General features: G+C 38.4%; 1 protein-coding gene across 1 annotated transcript in view; it reads right to left on the minus strand.

The window, feature by feature from the left end:
- The window catches only part of MYO3A (myosin IIIA), a 2,697,794-nt gene that overhangs the window by 2,143,497 nt on the left and 527,677 nt on the right, over positions 1-26,620 (minus strand). The window contains exon 3 of the mRNA XM_044064554.1: positions 1,248-1,382. Within this exon, the coding sequence (XP_043920489.1) occupies positions 1,248-1,382 (135 nt within the window). The remainder of the gene's footprint in view (positions 1-1,247; positions 1,383-26,620) is intronic.

Genomic DNA, 26,620 nt, shown 5'->3' on the forward strand with positions numbered 1-26,620 from the left:
TACAATGCAGACTGTAAAACTATGCAAATGTTTTTGTAGAATTATGGACATTTGCTAAAACATAATGTATGATCATGAATACATTGAGCACATCACACTTAAAAGAAATTTGGTGAATGTAGTACACCAAACATGAAAGCTGAGCTATCCTTAAAAAGGAATAACAGTGCTTACTAACATTGAAGCCCAAAGCTATCAAGTCATTTTGTTCATTTAGGGGGAAATGACTTTGCACCCCTCATGAGGGGGGCTGTGATGTCTTCTGCTGTTTAACATAATCACTTTTAAGACAACTGCAAGTTGAATGAATAAATAAGTAAACCCTTCCACTTTATAAAAGTTCAAAAATTCCTTCTTAATGTTTAAAACCTCATTGTGCTGTTTCTTACCTATACACATAAAAAGAAATTGCCTGTATTAAATGCCTTTCTTCATACTTATCCTATGCATGCTTATCACACTGTTTGTAGTGTACAAAAATATACAATAAAGCATGTTTCAAATTTCCTATGAAAGAAAGGGCTTATTTACATACTCTTCATAAAGCAGCTCTTTCAATCATTTGCAAACCAGGATGCTAAACATCTTTCATTTACGCACAACAGTCGCCAATCTACTGCATTTAAACTGTTCAATTGCAATGGGATCCCAAAGCTATCCTTTTACCATTTGACAAGTAACAGTAAGCCTGTGCTGTGCTCAGTTTTTGTCTAGCTAATAAGCTGATGTAGGCTCTAGCCATATTGTATACATGTAATGAATATAAATAAATTATTTAAAAAGGGCATTTTGCAACCACATCAAATGAGTATCTGATTTATGGATGTAATTAAAACTTCAACTTCAGCAAAACGAGTTGTTTTTAGGAAAGCTTATCTCTCTGGTATTGCCCTATTAGTGACTGAAATGGACCATTATAATGTTATTGGTAAATATTTAGCTCTTCAAACATTGTAGACATTGTTTTAAGACATTACTAAAGTAAAGAAAATGTCAAATAAAATGTACATTCAAAATTATTTAGAATGACTCATTTCATAAAATAAATTGCGAGCCTATAAATACATATTGGGCAACCTATTGAAATAAATGTGTGTGTATTCTTTTTTACCAATAAATCCCTGTTCCTCTAGTTCATATACTGTACATAGTAACAGTAGTAGCAATGATGATAATAATAATAATAATAATAATAATAATAATAATAATAATAATAATAATAATAACTGTAATCTAAAACAACATACCTCTAACACTAGCCAGAGCCGATCTCCATTCTTGACATCTTTCTTGTAGTACATTCCATAGAACTTGACCACATTAAGGTGGTCAGACAGGTTCTTAAGGATGTTATACTCCGTTTCGATCTCTTCATCAATGTCCTGCATCAAATGAAACAAATATGTGAGTGTCATGTTGCACACAATGTCCACAAAATGCTCAAACTACTGCTGTTTGAATCATCTGTATTCTTAGTAGATCGGTGAGAATAAAAGGATTCTCATTATTCCGTACTTGTACTTGAATATCTTAGTGAGGACCTTCTCTGAACTACATCCCCTTTGGTGTCAGAATCTGGAGAGCGTAATGCATCTTATTCTTCTTTTGTTGGTCTATTCATAATTTTCGCAGGAAGTGAAACCATTTGTTTTTTTTTTTTTTGTTTTTTTTAGGGTGAAGTTTGGTACACCACTGGAGACTGAATATACCTTAAAACAGCCATCTAGCTGATAACAAGTGCTTTTAGCAGTCACAACATAATCACTATGTAATCACTAAATGTTTAATGTCTTGAATAATGTCAGAAAATTTCATTCATTCATACATTCATTCATTCTCTGATTGCCTGCTTAAAACAATGCAGATTCATTTTAAAACCAGAGCTTATTCCAGTAGTAAATATATCCTAATCAGGGTGCCAGACACATAGCATGTAGTGGTCGCTTATGTAAATGGGGTCCCTGCACAGATTTTTCAGCAGCTGATTATCCCTCTGCACATAATATTGCATTTTCAAAATTGGCCATGATGGCAGCTTGGCTAGAAAGGATAGCAGGCTATGTGATCAGCTACCTAAACTAAAAAACTCAACACTATTCTTATAGCTCTGTTATGCCATTTTGGACTTACTCTTCTCAGCAGTCTTGATAAATTATTTCCTAATGAGTTCTTACTTGAAACTACAAATATATTTAATAGAGTTTAGCTAAAGATACATAACAACCCTTGAGAAGGTCAACAAAAAGTACTTTTGCAGCTTTATGATCACAGGATTATAGAAACATATTAACTACAAGGCAATTAAGTCATTAAGTCCATTTGCACCATGTTGATATTCACCATCATTGTGTACCTCACACTTCTAGGAGAGCAAAGTATGCCAGGACGCATATTCAACTGTCAAGCATACAAAGGTGTCACACACCTTTGTTTATTCCAGACAAGGAAAAAAAATGTTCCTGAAATGTGCTTTGTTTATAGGTTATTAGTGATTCAAATCATTGGATCTAGTCTTAGTGGAGATGGCTGTATTGCAAAGATGTAAGAGATCAAGTAATGTTTGGTCTTTGATGAGAAGGAATACAAGATGTAGATCCCCTCATAAGAGTTTATAAAAGAGTGAACACAGAGTTAGCTATTCGAATTTGTATTAATACATAATTGGTTTTACAAGGTTAGAGTTGTTAGGTTGAGTTTATAAGGTGGATATATTGCTGGAGTGATGAGATGGGTAATTGTTATGTAGGATGATGTTTATGTGATGCCTGAATTTCTAGGGCACTGGCATTTTGAGTTTCAAGTAGATGCCTTTTAGGTTTGTTTTGGAAGTCTGGGAATTTTTTTGGTATATGTATGTCAGGTAGCAGTCCATTACCATTTAGAATATTGCTGTTTTCTGCATTACTAAAAACAACAACTGCTAAGAGGCTGGCAACTGAAAGGAGACAGCTCTTTTGGTCATCCATTCTGACCAGGTTTATGTAAACATAAGGAAAAGTGCACTAATATATAGGTTAGAAGGTTATACCTCTTAACCCCTCAGCACAAGAAATGTGGAGAAAGCTAAAAATAAATGGGGTACAAAGGCTTAAAAATAAGGAAACATTTTAAATATTCCTTTTATAAACTTAGAAAGTTGCTAGAATAAAAGGTTTTGTGTTACCATGCATTTTCTGAAAGATATGAACTCTGAAATTCAAATGTCTGTTATTATTTAATGAATTCAATCCTCACCAATTTGCCAGAAAACCACAAATTTTCTTAGGAACAGACCAAAAATGTGAAAGCAAAAATCTGGACATTCTGCAAAAATCTGTCCAGTTGAGAGGCATGAATTTAATGCACAGAGATGACAACCAAGGTAGAAAGTATGTCAGTAGCCAATAACATGCCTACAAGATGTTTAAATATATAATGCAACTCCACTCAAACAAGGGCAAAGTTGGCTAAATCAGCAATGCATAGACAACCAACAGCCAACAGAAATGTAAAATGTTAGCTTACTTGCAGCAAATAAAAGTTCAGAGCCATGGTCATAGTTAGGAAGCCATAAGGATATAATACTGATTCATAAATGAATGCTGATATTATATTTGCAGTCAGTTTTGACTGCAGTGCTAGACTACTCACTGTGTGATAATTGAGTGTAGCAAGCTTTTTGTTATATTTGTAGCAAGCAGTTTCATACACTTTGAGTGATCGGCCTCTCTCAACAAATAGCAGAAGAGCATTTTTGTCATTTTCAACTTTGAGAAGACCGTTTTTTCTTGACTTGAGCGGGGAGATGCCAGTTTGGGGAAATGTATAGGGTTCTAGATGAGTTACGTATGACTCTGCTCGAAACATGGCAAATTCCCTTTCTGTCACAAGAGAAAAACTGCAAAACAGTTCTAAACTTTAAAATATTAGCAGCTAAGGCAATCTGAATATTAGCTATAAATTAGATAAAGTATGAACTTTCCTTGTGTCGGAGCTATCAAATCTATAGTCACTTCCACTGAATAAGTCTCAGGTGGGGAAGGTCCAGCAACATTGTACAACTCAGCTTAAAAAAACAGAAATTCATAGCTGAGCAATGTATTAACAAAACTCAAAGTAAACAAATAAAGAAAGAAAGAAAGTAAGAAGCATATCAGCCTCTTGTGTATTGTAGGAAAAACCCTCCCAGCAAAGGAGTTTCCTGTGCTGGAGGCAAACCTGGCACTATAGCCATACTGTCCCATCTTTGCACAATGATGCGGCTGAACTTCCACCAATGGGATCTTGAGCAGCACCAGTCTTCCCTTATTTATGCTCTATTTAGGCCTTCTCAAAACTGACTATATGCAAAAGTCTGCAATCATGGGACTACATATGCATATTTCTTGATCTCATCACATCCAAACATAATGAAAGTTCGAGCACATTAAGGGAATATGTCCAAGATGGCATCTTTGCTTAATTTAGCAGAAACATTTCAGTGAGGAGTGGGAATGGAAATCAAACCAAAAGTAGATTAGAACTAGGCAGCAGCAAAAAGTGCCAAAACAGAAAGAAAGAATATAAAGAAAAGGATGACAAGAAAAGGAAAGAAAAATGGAAAGACCACGGTTATAATGGTATGGATAAAGAACTTCTGGAACAACCACAGGATGCTCAAGATTTGATGTATAAATGATTATGGAGAGGTGAATTCAAACCAAATGATGGCACGCTAATAATGGCAGCTCATGACAGATCGCTATTGTACATATTGGTTTATAACGTTTATAGAAAAAGTGGGAGAAACAGACAAATGCAGGTTCTATAAAACAGAACTTGAAACAGTTGCATATCTCATTGCTGGTTGCAATTCACACAATGCTGAGGGCCTATAGATTAAAAGGTACAATAATATGGTAATACTGTTGCACTGATGTTATGCAAATACTACAACACATAAATAGGTGAGAAGTATTGCAAAGGCGAACCACAAACCACTACTGAAAATTATGAAGTTCTTACCACGTGATCAACCAATACCGACACTTAAGAAAACAGAAGACAGAAAACCACATATAGTACTCCAAGAAAAAAGGACAAGCATATCATTAATCATTAGAATAGCCATACCCAGCAATTAGTGTCCTACATTCTAAGAGAGACACAAAGTCATAAAATATAGGGATTTGCAAGCAGAAACCACAGTAATGTGGAATAAAGATATTCAGACAGTTCCAACAGTAGTAGGAGCAACAGGTCTAATAAGAAGGAATTTATAGTTGTACTTAGATATGCTATCAATACATATAACTCCATATGAACTGCAGGAGGCAATTTTAGGTATATTGCAAGTACTGAGGAGAACAATTTTAGCAATCATAAAACAACGAAGCAATGCTAATTTATTGAACTCTAATTTTGTCATGATTTGGGAAAGGGGTCCATTCTTGTCACATTGTTAGAAACTCAAAATATTTGTAGAATATTAAAAGAGAGAAACCATCATAGGTTCATAGGTAGGTACTAGGCTATCTGCCCGAGGGCATTTATAAGCCTAGCCAGAGTCTGTCGGCTTTCACCTCCCCATTGATTAATTAACTAAGCCGCTGTCAAGAAGAGCCAATGAAGTGATCCCAGGGGTGTATTTTCTGTTACCCATCCACTCTTCAAGGTTTCTCTTGAAGAGTGTTAGTGAGGGGCTCTGCCTAATGTAGTTAGGAATTTTGTTCCAAAGCATGGGGAGTCTCCGTGACAGGACTCTATCCCTCCAGCATGTTCTATTTATTGTTGTGGTGAGGTTTAGCTCACTAGAGCGAGTGGCTCGCAGTGACTTGGATTTTTTTAGGTGGAGCATGTCCATCAATTCTGAGTTGGACATTGCTTTGTAAGTCAGGCAGAGATCACTTCTGAGTAAGCGATATGCCATTGAGTACAGCCGGAGTTTTTCCAGCCGGGCTGCATAGGACATATGTTTGAGGCCAGTAATCCTCTTGGTGAGGTACTTTTGTGGTCTTTCCAGCTGTTGGAAGTGTCTTGTGAGGTACATCCCAAATGGGACATTGTACTCTATGATGGGTCTGATGAGTGATGAGTAGAGGGGCACTATAACCTCTTTATTTCTAGATGCAAACCCTTTAGTAATTAGATGGGCTACATAGAAGGATTTCCTAACTACCTTGGCAATATGATTGTCAAAGGAGAGATTACTATCTACCTGGGTCCCCATATCTCTTATTACCTCTTCTGTATTAAGGGGGGTAATTCATGGGTGTTTTGTTTTTCCTAAACTAGACGACTTTGCATTTTTTGGCATTAAGCTTGAGACCATGACTTGACACTAGGTGTCCATCTCAGTAAGGCCCTTTTGGAGAATGTCCATGTTAGATGGAGAGTCAATTATGGCTCCCAGTTTGCAGTCATTGGCGAACTTGATTAGCCATAGTCCTCCTGTGTTTGCCTGTACTTCTGAGAAGTATATGCCGAACAGTAGGGGTCCCAGGACTGAACCTTGTGGGACACCACTTGTTCCTGGTTTAGAGTCAGACCTGGAGCCCACTATTCTTACCGTGTCAGTTCTGTCTGTAAGCCAGTTGGCAACCCATCTCGTGACGTAGGGGTTTATGTTCAGGCTGGTGAGTTTTTCTATAATTCCCTAGTGGGGAATGGTGTCAAAACCCTTGGCGAGGTCAAGGTAGGCTATGTGTACCACCTTCCCCTTATCTATGGCCTTGGTGACTGTCTCGAAGAAGTCAACCAGGTTTAGTATGCATGATCTGCCCTTAACAAAGCCTAACTGGGTCGGTTCAAGTGTTTGAAGGTTTCCAATGTCTTTGTTAATGAGTTCCATGATGATGCTCTCCATAGCCTTGCAGACCAGGCTAGTCAGGCTTATGGGGTAATAGTTACCAGGATCAGTTGTGGTCCCGTCTTTGTGGAGCAGAATAACCAGTGCTGTGCACCATTCTATGGGCATGTAGCCTGTGGAAAGGCTGAGGTTGAACAGTGCGTTTAGGTGGGGAGTTAGTTCGTTCTGTAGTTTGTGCAAGACGCAGCCTGGGACACCATCTGGCCACATTGATGCTGTGCTTTTGGCTTTTGAAAGGGTTGTTTTCACCAGTGCGTCTGTGATTTCCGGGACACTACACTTTTCCGGTATTGTTGTGGGCCCTTTTGGGGGTGAGAGGGGGGTGACGTTTGCACTGAATCTGCCTGCCAGGATGTTGGCAATATCGGTAGGTTCAGTATATTTTGTGCTATTTTGCACAAGCTCAGAGCATATCTGCAAGTTGCCACTTAGATTCTTGACATAGCTAAAGAAGGTTTTGTGGTTATCTTTCGAATCCTTGGCTATTTTTCTTTTGAATTTCTTGGATGATTTTATGAGGGACCTTAGTTTCTTACTGATACTGATCAGGGATGTCTTTCCTTCTTGGGATTTGCTTTTTTTCTGAACTAGTTTTCTCCTTCTATTGTATAGCCTGTTTATGACAGGGGTCCACCAGACTGGTTTCCTTCTCTTAGGGGAGTGAGTCTTGGTTTTGCTAGGGATGGAATAATCCATACATCCTTGTAGGTGCTCATAGAGTGCATTTGTAAAGGTTTCTGCATCTTGGACACTGTTATCCTTTAGTGTGGGGGCTGTAAAATTTACCACCTCTGTCTTAAGTAAGTTGAAGTTTGCTATAGAAACGTTTTTCACTGTGGTTTCCTTGGTTGGGGGTGGTGGTGTGGTGTGGACATCCAGAGTGATTAGTTTATGGTCTGATCTAAGCAGTAATGGGTTGACCTCCAGTGCGGAATACCTGTCGCCCATGTTGGTGATGACCAGGTCAAATATGTTTTCACCTCTGGTAGGGGAGTTTACCAGCTGATCCAGGGCATTTGAGTTGATAAATTCCAGGAAGCGCTAGACCTAAGAGTTTGTACTTGAGTAGTTTTCCCAGTTAATGGTAGGGTAATTGAAATTGCCCAATATCAGGGTGTTCGGTAGGACCTTTATGTTTTCCAGTGTCTCCAGAAAGGTGGAGTGGTGGTCCTGGGTCAAGGAGGGTGATCTGCAGCAGGCCACAATTTGCATTGCAGATTTTCCCAGTGTTAGTTGCACATGGATGATTTCAGAGGTATCATGCTGCGCTACTAACCAGGAGGCGTAGGTATCCTTGATGAATATGGATACACCCCCTCCTTTTGTTTTGGTCCATGTTCTGTGGATGAAATGTGTGGTATGAGTTGTAGCCCGGTAGTGCTGGGGTGCTCTGTGGAGCCTTGAACCAGGTTTCAGTTACTGCACAGATGTCGACGTTCTCATAGGTTCATAGGTAGGTACTAGGCTATTGGCCCTGGGGCCTATACAAGCCCAGCCAAAAAGGTACCCTGGCTTTTGCCACCCAAGAAAATTATTTTCCTGTGCCACTGTCGAGCACAGCCAAAGAGGTGATCCCCGGGGGTGAATTTCCTATTTCCCATCCAATCATCAAGATTTTTCTTGAAGAGTGCTAATGAGGAGCTTTGTTTGATACAGATAGGTAGTTTATTCCAGAGTATGGGAAGTCTTTGGGACAGGAATCTATCCCTCCGGCATGTTCTGTTTATTGTGGTGACAAGGTTTAGGTCCCTAGAGCATGTAGCTCGGAGGGATTGGGATTTCTTTAAGTGGAGCATGTCCAACAGCTCTGGGTTTGACATAGCTTTGTATGTTAGGCAGAGATCACCACTGAGTAGGTGATTTGTGACGGTGTAAAGCTGGAGTTTTTTGAGACGGTTGCATAGGGCATCTGTTTGAGGCCGGTAATCCTCTTTGTGAGGTATTTCTGTGGCCTTTCCAGTTGTTGTAGATGTCTTGTGAGGTACATACCAAAAGGGGCGTTGTACTCTATAATGGGTCTAATGAGTGATGAGTAGAGGGGAACAATGACCTCTTTTTTTCTGGATGAGAAAACTTTAGTGATGAGGTGTGCCATGTAGAAGGATTTCCTGACTACTGTGGCGATGTGACTATCAAAGGAGAGACTAATGTCCACCTGTGTCCCAAGGTCTCTTATCACACTTTCGGTGTTAAGTATACTACCGTCTATGTTGTAGTTCATGGGTACAGAGTTTTTACCAAAGGGGATGACAATGCACTTTTTGGCATTGAGCTTGAGGCCATGGCTTTGACACCAGGCATCTGTCTCAGTGAGGCCCCTTTGTAGGATGTCCACATCATTAGGAGTTTCGATTATGGCTCCTAGTTTGCAGTCATCTGCAAACTTTGTTAGCCAAAGACCTTCTGTGTTAGCCTGTACTTCAGAGAAGTAGATACCAAATAGGAGATGACCCAGGACTGAACCCTGTGGTACTCCACTTGTCACTGGTCTGAAGTCGGATTTGGAGTCTGCTACTTTGACAGTGTGAGTTCTGTCAGTGAGCCAATTGGCAACCCATCTTGTGACATGGGGATTTTTACCTAGTTTAGTGAGTTTATCTATAATTCCAGAGTGGGGGATGGTGTCGAAAGCCTTGGCAAGATCTAGATAGGTTGTGAGAACCACCTTACCCTTGTCTACGGCTTTGGTGACTGCTTCAAAGAAGTCTATCAGGTTTAGAAGACATGATCTGCCTTTTACAAACCTGAACTGGGTGGGGACCAGAGTTTGGAGATTACCAATGTCTTTGTTTATAAGTTCCATGATGATACGTTCCATGGCCTTGCAGACCAGGCTTGTCAGGCTAATGGGGTGGTAGTTCCCATGGCCTGCAGTGGCTCTCCCCTTGTGGAGTGGGATAACCGTCGCGGTGCACCATTCAGCAGGCACAAATCCTGAGGTGAGGCTATGATTGAACATGGTACTTAGGTGGGGTGCCAGTTCATTCTGTAGTTCATGTAGAACGCAGCCTGGGATGTTGTCTGGTCCCATGGATGCTGTGTTCTTGGCTTTGGAGACTGTGGTCTTTACCTGTGCAGCCGTGATTACAGGAACTTTGCATTCTTCCGGTATAGAGATGGGCTATTTAGGGGGTGAGAGTGGGGTAAAGTTAGCACTGAACCTATCTGCCAGGATGTTGGCAATATCAGTTTAGTGCCATTGTGCTGTAACTCAGAGCAGATCTGAGTGTTGCCATTGAGATTCTTGACATAGCTATAGAATGCTTTGTGGTTGTCTTTAGAATCAGTGGCGATTTTGTTTTCATAACTAGCTTTGGAGGATTTTATCAGGGATCGCAGCTTCTTTTTTCCATACTTCATACTGAGGAGTGCTTTGAGAGTGTGCATTTTGAGATTTAATGGTAATGATCCTATTTCCACTGTCATGCTAATGAGTGAATCATTTTTATGAATCACCATTAGATATGATGATAGACTGTAGCATAAATGGGAACAGCGACTTAGTTTGGTGATTTATACCTTACAAAGTAAGTAATATGTAGCTACTTTATAAGTTATATTGTGCCACAATAAGCTACTGCTCCTGCTGTGTTATGTAGTGCTATCATGGTATGCAGTGCTCCCACCATGTGACACCTGCAGTGCATACCAGCCTATGGTGAACTGTGTGCTCCTGTACAGCATTCTGGAGAACTGATAGATTTGCTATATGCTGCCACTGAAAAAACACAATTCATGTCAAACTAAACGATAAAAGTGTCATGTTATTACTTTTGGCAGACAACCCCCCCCCTCCCCTTATCATACTGTCCAGACAACACACCTCTACAAAATGAAAATGAAAATGTACTGAGGAATGTAGGTACCTGGGATGATAGCTCCCTATCTTTTGACCATCATGTGACAACTCTGGAAAGCCTTTTAATTAGCCAAGCTAATTGTCAAAGGAATATCACCAAGGGATAAGGAGATAATCCCCTCCTCATACTTAGCTTGGATCAGGCCAAATACTGACTATAGTGCCCCCCAACTGGGATGTATCTTACTGAACACATTAAACAATGTTAAAGACTCCAAAAAGATTCTAATGAAAAAAAACATAAGAATTAAGTCCCTGAGCTACCAAGAAATGCTGGAAGCTCTATCTCTTTTTTCAGTGTCTTACAGACTTTTCAGGTGGGGGATGCTGTCTGTCTCACTTACTGCAGAATTAAGAGACCTGACTGTCTTGGACCTCCTGTTTTCATAAATTCAATATCTCCATCAGTGCAAGACCCAGGTACCTACATCTTCACAAACACAGTCACAGGTTACATCAGACAGTGGTCTCCCACTACACACAGACTCACACATTCATACTCTTATAATAAGCATTTATTCAGAGGCAATCTCAGTTCCAGTCATACATTATCCTATCAGGGCACCCAGAGCAAACAGCCAAATACTGGGGATTAATAGTCATACATAAAAGGGCTAGAAGGAGCATAAACTGGTGTGGCTGAAAGTTCTTAGTAGAATCCTTAATTACATCCTTTCTTCTGTTGCTAAGTACTATATTCATTTATTAACAGTCATATATTTTGATCAGATAATAAATCTTTCTGAAGTATATAGATATAATAGAAACTGGGGGCCTGGGTAGCACTAATAGAATGTTTGTGTACTGAGTTATTAGTCTACATCATTTTCTTGAAGATGTATCAAGGGAAAATTAGCATTTTATCAATTAATGGCTTATTGGAATCTTGTATAGACGATAGGAAAAGGTATTTAAATTGTCTAAATTAATATCAATTAATAGCATATTGCAGTTAGGATCATAGAATCATATGATTCTAAAAGTCCCTGACTCTCTCTGTATTTGGGAGTGTGTGTGTGTGTGTGTGTGTGTGTGTGTGTGTGTGTGTGTGTGTGTGTGTGTGTGTGTGTGTGTGTGTGTGTGTGTATGTGTGTGTGATTAATTTGACTTTAGTCACTATGCTGAGGGGTTTCCTAGCTGAAAGGAGAAGGCTCTTAACGGAAAACTCATCTCCTATATGACCAGAGGTTCTTCTTGAGTCCGAATCCTAAATAACAGCTAATAGTTACCTTTTACTTCTAAGAATCAAGCAAATCATGAAATTATTTAAGCGAACACTGTTAAGGACAAAATATTGTTTAGCTCTGATATTTGCATATATATTCATATAAGTTTTTATCTGATTTTTTTTTCTGCTTGTAAATAAAATGCTTCCTGAAAGGGGGATCACAGTAGTATAACATCCACACCAATCATTCTCCATATTCAAAGGAAATTTCTTCTCCTCCAATCTATGGCTCATTTTTTCTAACCAATCAGATTTTGGATCCTATCAACCAATCATGACAGGCAACCTGGCCCACTCCCACCTCCTCAAGAGGATTTAAATCACTGCAAACTAAGAGTTTTATTACCTGAAGTTTAGTTATTATGAAAGTACTTATAAAGAAATAAACCAGACGATCTAAACCTACAGAAAGATCTTAGTGAATGTGTATTACTTGTTTTTGTTTTGTTTTCTTACTGTACTAATTTTGAGTGTAGGCTAGAAGTATAACTTACAGATCAGTTGGATTACAGTCAAGTACCACAAAACCTTAAAGGCTCACCTTTCTCTGCTTTCTGTTGAACAATAGGACAGTTTATTCCAGGGATGGAATAAATGTTGATTAACAAATCTGTCCCTCAACCATGTCTCATTTATATTTTGGTAGAGATTCAAATCCTTATGCATAGTATTTTCATTGCTGCTTGTGCTGCGGAGATGGATCCTTTTTAGCATAGAATGCAAGATGTAAATCTCCACATAAGAGTCTATAAGAGACCAGGTATAGAGACGGGGCTTCATGCATGTCATGGAAGCCAGGGTTCTTTAGACCATTAATATTTTTTGTTAGGAACAAACAGGACTTTTCAAGTTGTGCAATGTGTCTAGACAGGTACATACCAAAGAGAGCATTGTACTGTATAGTAAGCCTAATTAGAACTGAGTACTTAGTTTGACCTAAATGAGACATCTTTAGATATCAGTTGTGCTGAGTAGGATTTCCAGATTATGGATGATATATCACAGTGGACAAATGAGAGAGAGAGAGAGAGTTGTTGACACCAAACTACCAAACACAGTTTTTACTACATTTCTCCAGGGGGGGCTTGATATAGTGGGGTTAAGAAATTAACTTTTCCCCACTGTTGTGTGATCTTGGAGTTGGTATATTTAATTTATGGGGGGTGTGGGGGCAGAGCATGTGTTTGGTAGTTTGGTGTTGTTATATGTGCAGGGAATGTTATTTTCTTGTGATTTGTAGTGTTAGATGTTATAACATTTGATGCTGTGGGTTTTAAATGTTTTGGGTTTTAGATGTTCTGGTCTCAATGTTATAAAATTAGATGTTATGGGTTTTAGATGTTTCAAAGTAGACCCAAGGGATTGAGGGACTTGAAGAATTTCTTTTTGCTTATTATTTTAAACATCTTTATTAACATCATATATTACATAGTGACATGAGTATACATTCAATTGTAAAAGAGAAAACAAACCTTTGCAAAGACTTTTAAATGCATTATACAAATATGATTTCTGTCTTAACAATGATCTTTTAGATTAATATTACACAGATTGCTCAAATCCTACCTTCCCTGAAATATCACTCATCTTCCTCTTGAACGTTATGCTGTATGTACTGATCCTCTAAAATCCATTTATTTCTATGTAGTTTGTTCCCATTGTTTCTTTGCTGCAGAGATACCACCAAGATGTGTTAATAACACCAACCATTCTTGGGTTCCAGTCTTATTGAACCTCTTCTGATTAATTCCTATAGTTGTCATGCATGATTTTATATACCCTACTAATTATCCCTTTTTTATCACAGCTTCTGTTCCAGGCTCAAACAGAGCTTGTCTTTCAGTTAACACTCCCATGTCCATTTCTCTGTGCCTGTACTTTATCAATCCCTGGTAGGTAAGGCAGTCTCTAACCCAAAGTCAAACTTTTGCTTGGCCTCATCCCATTCTAAGCCTTTTCTCTCACTAGATATTTGCTCTCAGTACCTTAATTAACTTGATAATTTTCTCCAATAAATTACTACTCATTTGTGCACATTTCCTACGCCCCTTCTTGCAGCCATCCCTAATGGTAAAAATCTCATTTCTCTATTCCAGTGTTGGCTTAGATTTCAAAATATTTTCTGCTGCTTTGTAAATACAATATTTTGGATGGTTGTTTCTGTTCTCCTTACCTTATTTTGTGAACTCCCCAATTTCAACATAATTCCTTTTCACTTTGATTTGTAACCTTTTGCTTCTGTTATGTATATGAGCCTTAACTGTGTAGCTCTGAGGTAGCCCTACAAATCTGGTAATCCTAAACCAGCTTGTTCTGTGTGACAAATAACTTGTCCCAATTAATTCTTTCCCTCCCAACTTTCCTTTAGTTCTTAAGTAATTATGATCCACACCTTTTCTTCCGGTTGATAATATGTCTTCACTGCATATGATATTTAAGGGACTAAAAACATTTTCACATTTGTGCCTTACTTTCCATATCCATAGCCAAGAGCTTCCAAATTTCCTGTTTTTGTACTATTGTTTGTTTAATCTCTTCCTACATATCCTTACCTACCATAATAGAACCTCTTTTAATCCAGAATCCTAAATATTTCATCTTATCACATCCCTATAACTAAGGATATTGCTGAACCATTTAATGTGTGCAAATGTAGTTTACTGCTAAAACCTTTATATTTCCTTCATTTATTTTATATCCTGAAAAAAACTGAAACTATCACAAAATATTCAACAGCAATGCAATATAATTTTCTTGATTTATCAAATAAAAATAGTATCTGCAAATAAGTTCTTTTTCTTGACTACAATACCAGTTATATCCTTGAATTTGAGAGTCTCTTATTTTCTTTGCCATTTGCTCTAAGTATTTGACAAATCACAAAAAAGGAAAGAGGGCATCTTTGCCTGGTTCCTTTGTTCAACGACAGCTTGTCAGATAGGAATCCTTCCACCTAGATTCTTCCTGTTGACCATTCATATATCTTCCTATTTAACACCATTATTATATCAGGAAATGCAAATGTTACCATTGCCATACATATGAAATCCCAGCTAAATGCATCAAATGTCTTCTCTCCATCCTGCCAAACCAAAAATAATAGGACTCTATTGCATAATTTGCAGAATTTCAGTGACTGTTTCCAGGGTAGAACTGGCATTATTATACTTATTGGAAAGTATATTAACTGTATCATTCAGATCAGAGGGTATGATACCATTTTAGATTACTTTAGGGCACTGCTGGGTGCTGTTCCGTAATTTTTTGATGTAACTAAAGATTTTTATAAAGATTGCATAATTATTATTTGGTGTAGATGCTGGTTTGAGTTTACATTCGTTGCAAGCAAGAAAACACAAGAAGGCAGCTGAATACAGCTTACAGCAGAGCTAGCTGTGATCAAATGCCAAGAACAACCACACATTTCAAGCATATATTTGCAAGGGTCTTGCCTGTATCAGCAATCTGCACAGGGTAAAGGTTTCTTTTTTCACTCCTTATCCACAGACATTATCCCTCACTGTAAATTTGCAACTCATATATTGTATTTAGCGGATCTTCAGCTGATCAGGGGTGTGACATCCGGCCAATATCCCACCAGACTAACACCAATTAAATGTGACATCTGGCCAATGTCCCACCACACTGCCTCCAATTAAATGTGATTTCCCTTACTATACTGGGTCAGTAACTAAGGAGCTTTACTCCTCACTAGTGACTCCAATGTGACACTGTCACTTAAACAGGAGTAATATCTCGCAACTTTCCCCTAACAGCACAACAGGAACATGTTCTATAATCCTGGACTGAACTATATACTTCTATCCACCCCTAATTTAACTCCTTATTACACACTTCAGAGCAATGTGTCCCAGTTTAAGATGTCTGATATACTCACATTCAAAGTAAATTTAAATCTCACACATCCAAACACTTCTGGGAAAGCCTGACACAGATTTCCAGCTATGTCCCTTCCCCAAAATAATATGGTAATGCTGCTACCAATCAGATTGTCTTCATGCCCATCTAAAGGGGTATCTAGTTATGAAAATTAAATATCAAAATAAATAATAGCTATGACCAGAGCAGCCCAGCCTTCAAGGGAACCTGAGGATTATCAAACAAGTATAAACACCCTCTAATCTCTAAAGAAAAAGACTGGCTTACAGCCACATTGTAAAGTAATGAAAAACATTTAATAATAAGTAAAATGATTACAAGAATGTAACTCAATTGCTTTTAATAAACACCAGAATTCAATCACCAGACATGTAAAATTAAACTGAAGGATAGAAGTCCATCATTCTAGGAAAAACTCTATCTGAATAACAAAACTTTCCTATTCTAACTAGAGAATGCTGTCATGGATCTAATGTAAAACATAACAGTAAGACAAAGGCAGGCTTACATTTTTTTGGTGAGTTCTCTTTCATGGGTGTCCTCTGAGTGTAACTCTTCACAAACTGCACAGCACTTGACTAACTGCACAGCTTAATAGTTTCAACTGTCTTATTTTAAAAATAGTAATTAGCTGTTTGAAAAAAGTTATTCTCCTGTCAATCTGCTCTTCAAATAATCACCTAGCAACCAGGAACATTCTAATGACATCACCTACTGTTCAGTTGATTCTCCACAACACTTTAGAATCTCCCTCACAAACATGTGCAGTTTGAAATGTATCAGAGCAATGACATATTCTTTAAACATTCTGTTTAAAAATAGAAATACTCAACATTTTAAAAACTTATTTAGATTTTTCACAATTAGACATGCTGGCATAAACTACAAGTTAATCTGAAAATATACACAAATCGCCTGCCAGACATGCTAATTCAAATGACAGTGTTTTCATTTTCTTCACATTTCTCTCTCCTTATGACTCAAGCATGATTTTCAAGTGACCCTTGAAAACCAACGCTTGAGAAAAATGAGTCTATCTGGGAATATCAACCCACTCCTCTCCTGGGTAATCCATTTCCATCGACATTATTAACCCCACTGCAGAGTTTTTCTCCTTCTGAGAAAACTCGGCTGAGCTCAGTCCCCACCCCATAATTTGAAGCATCTACCTGTACAATAAATTATTTATTGTAATCTGGGCTGTCTAACAAAGGAGGTCCTCCTAAAATCTCTTTTAGTGTTTGGAATGTTTGTTCACCATCTATGGTTCATACTACCTTGTCCATTTATTCTTCCTAGCTGGGTCAGTAAGGGGTGTAGCTATGGTACTGTAATTGGGCACAAATTTCTGATAGTACCCCACTGTCCCTAGAAATGGTCTCACTTGTTTCTTAGTGACAAGAAGTGGACAAGCTTGAGTAGCTTCCACCTTGACAGGTTCTGGCCTAATTTTACAACTTCTCACTCTGTGTCCTAAATAAGTGACCTCTGCCATACTCACTTGACACTTACTGGGTTTAATGCTTAATCCTGCCCTACTTAACCTATCCAAGACCTCCCTCACATGTTGGTCTGCAAATCACCATAGCAAGTCTTCAATGTAGTGTTTAACCTCTCCCCAAGACTATTAGACTGGGGATGGTAGAGGGTGGTCTTTACAGATCTCCTGCCAGACATGATAACACAAATTACAGTGTTTTCATTTTCTTCACATTTCTCCCCTCCTTATGAGCAAAGCATGATTTTCAAGTGACCCTTAAAATGATGCTTGAGAAAAATGGGTCTATCTGGGAATATCACCCCACTCCTCTCCTGGGCAGTCCATTTGCATTGGCATTATTAGCCCCACTGTAGCATTTTTCTCTTTCTGAGGAAACTTGTCTGAGCACAGCACTCACCCCATAATTTGAAGCATCTACCTGTGCAATAAATTATTTATTGTAATCTGGCCTGGTAAACCCAGGGGGTCCTCCCAAAATCTCTTTTAATTTTTGGAATGCTTGTTCACAATCTGTGGTCCACACTACCTTGTCCGGTTTATTCTTCCTAGTTGGGTCAGTAAGGGCCCTGGCTATAGTACTGTAATTAGGCACAACTTTACAATAGTACCCTGCTGTCCCCAGAAATGCTGTCACTTGTGTCTTAGTGACAGGAACTGGTCACTCTTGAATAGCTTACACCTTGACAGGTTCTGGCCTAATTTTACTACTTCCAATTCTGTGCCTTAGTAAGTGAACTCTGCCATACCCACTAAACACTTACTGGGTCTAATGGTTAATCCTGCACTAATTAATCTATCCAAGACCTCCCTCACATGTTAGTCTGCAAATGCCTGTAGCATAGTCTTCAATGTAGAGTTTAACCTCTCCACAAGACCATTAGACTGGGGATGGTAGGGTGTGTTCTTTAGATATTTCACCCCACAGCACTTCCACAGACAAGTTAGCAGGTCTGACATGAAGTTGATACCTCGGTCAGTCAGTAGTTCCCATGGAAAACCTACTCTGCTAAAAATTTCTTGCAAAGCACTTGCACCTTTTCTACATTAATATCACCTGCAAAATGAATATTAGGGACTTTAGCTAGAAGTGGCAGATGGTAGGCTCTAGGCTCTACCAACTGCTGCATTACCATACCTTCCAGCCCTCTCTTAGGAGTCCACTTTTTCTATACAGCAAACCTTCTTTCTCTGCCTCAATATCACCTGCAAAAGGAATATTATGGACTATAGCTAGAAGTGGAAGATGGTAGGCTCTAGGCTCTACCAACTACCATAATACTTCACATTCCAACCCTCCCTTAGGAGTCCACTCTTTAAGCAACAAACTTTTGTTCCCATATAAAGACTGCCCTCCTCGAACCTCAAGTACTTCCTTAGCTGTCTCCCTCAAGCTTTGTACTGTAGGGTCCATAAGTTAAGCCTGTCTCAACTGTACATTTGTGGCCCTCCCAAGCTCCCCTTCCACAGGAAGTTTAGTATCTTCCGACAGCTGTACCTCACTGTCAATATGGGTATCATCACTCCCCCTCCATCCTTGCAGTTACTGTGTCCAAGGGAACATCAGTACCTCCCAGCAGCTGGGGCTCACTTTCAAACTTACTGCTACAAGATGGCTCAATCTTTGAAACAGCCACCACACTAGTGCCAGCTTCAGGTATGAGATTTGTCTGGTTCTCTCCCAGACTACCGGACCTACATGCCCATTTCCCAGCCTGACTATGTGTCACTGCATGCACACAAGGCACTGCATCATCAGAGTCATTCCCTATCAGGACATCTGCAAGAATGTCCTCAAACACAACTATTTGCTTTCTTCCTCTCCCACCCTCCCTGTCAAGATGAACCCTAACTAAAGGTATTTGGAATGGGATTCTTCCCAAAGCTGTAACTGGAGTGGACTGCCCAAGCAAGTTCTGCTCTTCTCTAATCATTGCAGGCCTCACAATAGTTGTATCCAAAGCTATGTCCCTCTTAGCAGCTACCTGTTTACCACCTACTAAAAAAGGACATTAATTTTGGTGATAATGTGATAACTCGGTTGTTTCTAAACAACTTACCACTGGCACTTTGTCATCACCAATTGCTGGCTCCCTAACCTTTTGTTTCTCACCTTGCATCGATGGATGCTTGACTGCTATGTCTCCCCTCTGGTTACAATTGAAACATCTAATTCCTAACCATGCACTTGGATGAGTAGTTTCCCTTGTTAATGGTGTACTCTGTTGGAATGGTTTAGACTTCCCTCCAAGGGTTCCCTTATGTTTATGTACAGCATTGAGTATCCCTTTCCTATGTAGTGGTGTTCTGTTTACCTGGTAGAGATACCCTTTTCTCTCTAACTCCTCTGTAGAGCTGCACTCACGGTATGCTAACCATACTCTAATGTCATCAGGCAAAATACTGAGTGCTTGTTCCGTCACCAAAATGTCTGCCAGTCCCTCAAAAGTGGTGATCTGACACCAACTCAACCATCTGTGAAAGTAAATACTTAAGTCAGCAGTATAATCATGTACATTTTCATCTGCCTTGCATCTATGATTATGAAACATTTTTCTATAAGCTTCAGGTGTTAGTTTAAAACAATCTAGAAGCCAGTTCTTTACTTTAGCATGATTCAAACAATCCATATCAGACAATTTTGACATGGCCTGAACAACTTTACCATGGAGTAAGGGAGTCAGGAGCTGAACCCAAAGCTCATGATCAGTATCATATTTTCTACATATCCTCTCAAAAATATGAATAAAACTATCAAAGTCATCCCCATCCCTGTACTGGGAAAAAAGTTTACTGACTTTACAGCTTCTGTGGTCCAGTTATTCTCCTCCCCATTACCTCCATGACCCTCTCGAAGGGTAAGAAGCTCCACTTCATGCTGGTGCTGTCTCTCATTCGCTTCATGCTGTCTCTCATTGTCCATAGCTTCTAAATGCCACAGTCTCTCTTCAGTCACCAGCAGTTTGGTCTCCAGTTCATACTGACTCAGTTTATTCTTAGCCTCCAGTTCATATTGGTACTGTATCTCCTTTTCCTCAGCCTCCAGGTGTCACATTCTGTCCTTGGCCTCTAAGTGTAGTCTCTCTAACTGCAGACAGATTCTAGGTCTTCTGAAGAAAAGGTGGACTGCCTGTTCCAGCAGGCTGTACATCACCAGCACGAAATTGGATATCCACAGAATGGCTGGTCTGAGCTGTGGCTGCAACAAAAGCTGAAATCGTTGCTTCCTTGGTCTGGTTGACATGCACCAGTCCTCTGGCTTCACACTCCTTAGCCAGCTGGATCTTCGTCAGCTTGCTAAAATCTTCTGCTGACATCCTTGCTTGCTATACCTGACTATCTAACTAAAAATATAAATAAAACTGTGGTGGATTGAAATTCTGAATGTTAACCTTGTGTCTATCAAGAGTGCACACCTTAATGACAACTACCCAGAAGCTACTGGAATCCAAATTAAACTTCCATAGCTGCCACCAATATCCCCCCAGACTAACACCAATTAAATGTGATATCTGGCTAATATCCCACTGACTGCCGCCAGTTAAATGTGATGTCCCATACCATCCTGGGTCAGTAGCTATGGAGCTTCAATCCTCACTACTGACACGAATGCAAGACTGTCACTTAAACAGGAGTAACATTTCACAACTTTTCCCAAACAGCACAATAGGAACAGTCTCTATAATCTGGGATTGGACTGTATACTTCTGTCCACCCCTAATATATCTCCTTATTATCCACTTCAGAGTAATGTGTCCCCGTTTAAGACCTCTAATACATGCGCATTCAAAGTAAATTTAAATCTCACACATACAAACACTTCTGGGAAAGCCTGACACAGATTTCCAGCTGCTTCCCTTCCCCAAAATAATACGGTAATACTGCCACCAATCAGAGTGTTTTCATGCCCTTCTAAGGTGGTTGGCAATTATGAAAATTACATATCAAAATAATGACAGCTATGACCAGAGCATCCAGGTCTTTGAGGGGACCTGGGGAGTATCACACAGGTATAAACACTCTAATGTCTGAAGAAAAACATTGATTTCCAAACACAATGTAAAGTAATGAAAATCATTTAATAATAAGTAAAATGATTACAAGAATGTACATCAATATCTTTTAATAAACACCAGAATTCAATCACCAGAAATGTGAAATTAAACTGTGGGATAAAAGTCCATCATTCTAGAAAAACTCTATCTGAATAACTAAACTTTTGTAATCTAACTGGAGAATACTTTCCCTTATCTACTCTAAAACACAAAGGTAGGCACACCATTTTTGATGAGTTCTCTTTCATGGGTGTCCACTGACTGCAACTCTTCACAAACTGCTAAGCACTTGACTAACTGCACAGCTTAACAGTCTGAAGCTGTTATAAGAAAGTTGCTTTTCCTGCCAATCAGTTGTTCAAATAATCACCTAGCAACCAGGAACATTCCAATCTCATCACCTACTGTACAGCTGATTCTCCACAGTACTTTAGAATCTCCCTCACAAACATGCAATTAGAAATGTGTCAGAACACTGACATATTCTTTAAACATTCTGTTTAAACAGGGAAATACTCAACATTTTAAAAACATATTTACATTTTTGACAAATAGACATGCTGACATAAAATACAAGTTAATCTGAGAATATACACAAATTTCCTGCCAGACATGCTAACACAGATGACAGTGTTTTCATTTACTTGACAGGGGGATTGGTCAGTCTTTCTAAATGCATAAAACAAATTTAAGTATAAATAGAAAGGCATAGTTAACATTCAAATAATTTTAATCTAACTGGTACATAGGAAAAGCCACTATCTCATCATGTTTTCCTCCCCAGTCATGGTCTCCCTGTTCTCAGTTTTCTGCATGGCTGTTCATGCAAACTTGCATTGCACAGACTGTAGAACTGGTTCAATATTTCACAAAGAGCTCATTGAACTTTTTAATAAACAGGGTATTGAGCTTATGAACTTAATGTGTAAACATTATCAAACTGAGACGAACGATCTTTCAAGCGAAGTTGAAGTGTTAAGTAACCAGATTAGAGGTCATACTGATTATTCGAGATACTGTTATGACTATAATAGGATCTTTTCAAGCATTAGTCAACAATTGGATAAATTAAAATCCATTAAGTTAAAAAAGCTTGAAAGGACCAAGGCGATTTTAGTAGATGCACTGCATATCCAAACCCGCCCCTTTCATAAACTTGGGACAGGATTGGTTCACAACAAACTGCTTCATCACACCATGCCTCCACTGTTGGGTCTATTAATATGGAAGTGATGTCTCCACCACCTTCTACTAGCTCACAAAATGATGAAAGGAATGGGAATGTTAGAAGGATAACCACCAAAACCCTAACAATGAGCAACGCAAGCCAGTTAGGTACCAACTCCTATTCTGAAGCTGTTCAAACCACTCGACAAAATTTTCACCAACCAAAAGCCAAGAACCACAACCCTGCAAAAGGAAATGCACAGAACCCTTACAATACCAGGGGGAAGGCGAAGTTCAAGAGATGAATCAACAAGGTGATGTGACTTTAAAAGATGTTTGTAGAATAGTTTCAAATGTTACTGGGGACTTTAAAATATATAACTTTTCCAGTTACAAGCTGGCTAATGAATTAGTTGATCTACTGTCTAAAGGCATGACCGTTGTGCCGAGTGCTCATTCTGATATACCCAATACATTGCTGGATTTTAAATGTTTTATTAGGAAACTGAACCTGGCAATTTTGTTTGACGGACATGATTTTTCACACAACCATTTGTATATATCAAGTACATTTAATACCCCCACCCACCCAGTTTTGAACATGTTTGAACAGGTGAGGGAGGTAGACTTTAGGTCTGTGCTAAGCAGTAATAGGTGGAACATAGACAGGAACCTGTTCAACATTTTTAGACATGAATTACAATTGCTATCTGACATCAGAAAGCAACCTTTGAGAATAATGAAACCAGACAAGGGAGGGGGTTTAGTGTTTATGGATACAATGGATTACTCATTGAAAATTAATGTAATTCTAGGGAGTGACACATACGAAAAGGTCAGCCTAAATGAATTGACTGTTGCTTACTGTAGAATAAATACGTATTTGAACGATTTATTTATTGAAGCAGTTATTGACCTGAGCACATTAAATTATTTGACTAATATTTTTCCTAGGTTACCAAGAATTTTTGGTTTATCGAAAATACATAAGAATTTATTTGACCCACCTATGAGGGTGCTGGTTGATGCATAGCATTCTATAACTTATGCCAGTGCCAAATTAGTTGACATTTTAAAGAAGTATGTTAGCCAGGAAAAACAAATTTGTCATGACTCATGGTCTTTTTTACACAATATATCTTGAGTTGAATTTAAAGCTAACTGTAATTTTTTTACTGTGGATGTCCGTGACTTCTATTTTACTATACCCCATGAAGAAGGTATTGAATTTGTTTTGGCCAGGATGCGTGTATAAGGTGCTTCACATACTGATTTGAGATTAGAGGAAGAATTACTTAATATGATTTTATTTAATAATTTCTTCAGCTTTGAACAAGATATTTACCTGCGACATATAGGTGTGGCTATGGGCTCACCATGTGGCGCAAGTTTTGCGAACATGGTGATGGCCCAGTGGGAACACATGTATGTCTTTAGTAATGAAAATGTAATGCACCATATTCTTTATTATACTCGCTTTCTGGATGATATCTTCATTTTACTTGATGGAGATGAATTTACAGCTAACACTAGCCTACAAGGGTTTAATGAGAGTACTAAGTTCTTTGAGGTTTACGAGTAACTTTGGGTATGATAGAATCGCTTATCTAGATGTTTTACTAAAGAAAGATATGGACTTAAGCTGTTACACAGCTACTATTTATAGAAAAGTTACTTATTCTAATACCTTCCTTCATTACACAAGCTTACACCCATTGAGTCAAAAACATTCAGTAATTAAAGGCCAGTTCGTACAAGCAGCTAGGATGGTCATGAGAGAGAATGATTTTATGAAGAATGAGACCTATTAACCCAAATGTTTCTTAAGAGAGGTTACCCTGAACCTTTGGTACATGATTTGTCAGTAGAAGTTACTCAGAAACAAACAGCAGAGACCTATCAACCAATTTTAAAGTTACCAGTAAGACTAGTGACTCCATTAGGTACACCAGCTGAAGTTCATGACACCATAGATGGAACTTTTCCTTTAACGACATCTACTTCCAGGCCCTACAACTATAATATTAATTTAATTTTAACCTTTAGCTTGGATGCAGCAGAATTAAAGCAGATCATTATCAAAAAATTGGAGCATTTTAATTAATGATAGGGCCATTTTTAATAAAGTAGGGTGTACCCTGGTAATAACTTATAGGAAAGGGAATCATTTAAAATGACTTTTGGAAACACCTATCCCTGTGATGGTTAGGAATCCGGGTATGTATAAATGTGAGTCCTGTAACGTTTGTGGTTCTATAGCTACTGGCCAAAGATTCACTTTAAGGGAGGTCACTTATTCTGTAAAGAGACATTTCAACTGTAACACTAAAATGGTGGTCTACCTTGCCCAGTATACCAGCTGTTCAGCTTTTTACATTGGGAAGACCGAGAGGAAATTTAAGGAACGTATTTATGAACACTTATATGCTATAAGAAAGACTAAGTCTGAAAATGCCTTGGCAAGACATATTTCTACTTTCTCAACCCATAGGTTCAGTTTTAGGATTATTGACCAAGTGACACAAAATGTGAGAGGTGGCCCTAGTAATTGGCTGCTGGAAAAATCTGAACTGTTATGGCAACTTAGAGTTAATGCCCACCATTACCCAGGCCTAAATGAATGTTGCTCTATTTCCTGTTTTTTAAAACTTGAACTTGTTTAGATGACTTTAATATATACACACACACACACACACACACACATATATATATATATATATATATATATATATATATATATATATATATATATCTACATATTTTACATGATTTAATTAGATTTTAGCAAACTTGACAAGTAACACTTGAATGTTAGTTGTTTTAGTGATCAATAGATTGTATGATTTTTTTACACTTTGTATTTCTTTATTTTGTTATTTTTTAATTGTCGTCATTTATATTTATTCATTAGATGACATTATTTTGTGTGCAAATTAAAGTTTAGTGAATGGGAGACTTAGGCTACTATATTAATATGAATATTTTATACACATTATTATATATATTTTTTCAGTTGTTTTGGCAACTTTTTAAGGCTGTTGTTTTAGATTATATTTAAGTCAATTATTAACAATGAGTAATGATTTGATTGTTTAATTAATTTTTAAATTAAATTGACAAGTGACAATTTATAATCATGTGATTTTACCAAAGTTTAAATGGAGTGAATAGCATTGTTCATTGTCTGATGAAGTCCGGTCATTGTACCGGACGAAAAGCGCTTCACATAATAAAGTCTTCTGACAAGGAGTTCCAGACCCTTGTTTAATTATTTCTTAGACTGTAGAACTTCCACAATCTGCAGGTATTTTAAATGGCCAGCACACCTACAGACTGCCTATATACATTGTTAGCACATGCCATGCCCCTGACTACCACATTTAAATACAGTGCCAAAAATTACACTGGCCAATAACATGCAGCTGTGTTTTCCAGACAGCACACTGGCTATGAATCAGGACAAACTTGGCCTAGTATACACGTTGCACTGCTATGATTTTCTTCTTTTATCTGGTCTCATATGAGCATAATATAAGAAGAGATATTTGCCACAGATAAAATGGACTAAGATAATCCTTAGGATCCATAAAGACCCCATATAGCCTACAGAAGAAGTCTCTTTTTTCATGATGCAGTCAAAATTCATAGACACATTAGTCATGGTGAGAAAACACCCCAATTTTAGCTTATTTGCATGTTTATGAATTGCAGTTAACTACTGTGAGATGCAGATGACATCTCATTTGGTAGGTATCAATGATGGCTGCATCCTGTTAGCACAGGCACTCCCCCCTAATCACTCTTACACACAGACATACACACACATGCATGCACACACACACACACACACACACACACACACACACACACAAGCACATAGTAATGCGGGCACACACATGCACACACATATGCCACATACTTCATAGCTGTCCCTGTTGTCAGAACAAACACGATGTCTGCTTTTCCTCTGCCTTGGTAATTCACTGATGATTACATTGTTCTTAATGCCAGATATTCAAATTTAGCACTTCATGTTCATCAGTAAATTCATGCTATGGCAAATGTTATCATCCTATAAGGTTGAGCA

Source organism: Protopterus annectens, chromosome 3.part0 (assembly GCF_019279795.1).
Source record: "Protopterus annectens isolate FY-2018-M chromosome 3.part0, PAN1.0, whole genome shotgun sequence".
NCBI lineage: Eukaryota > Metazoa > Chordata > Ceratodontiformes > Protopteridae > Protopterus > Protopterus annectens.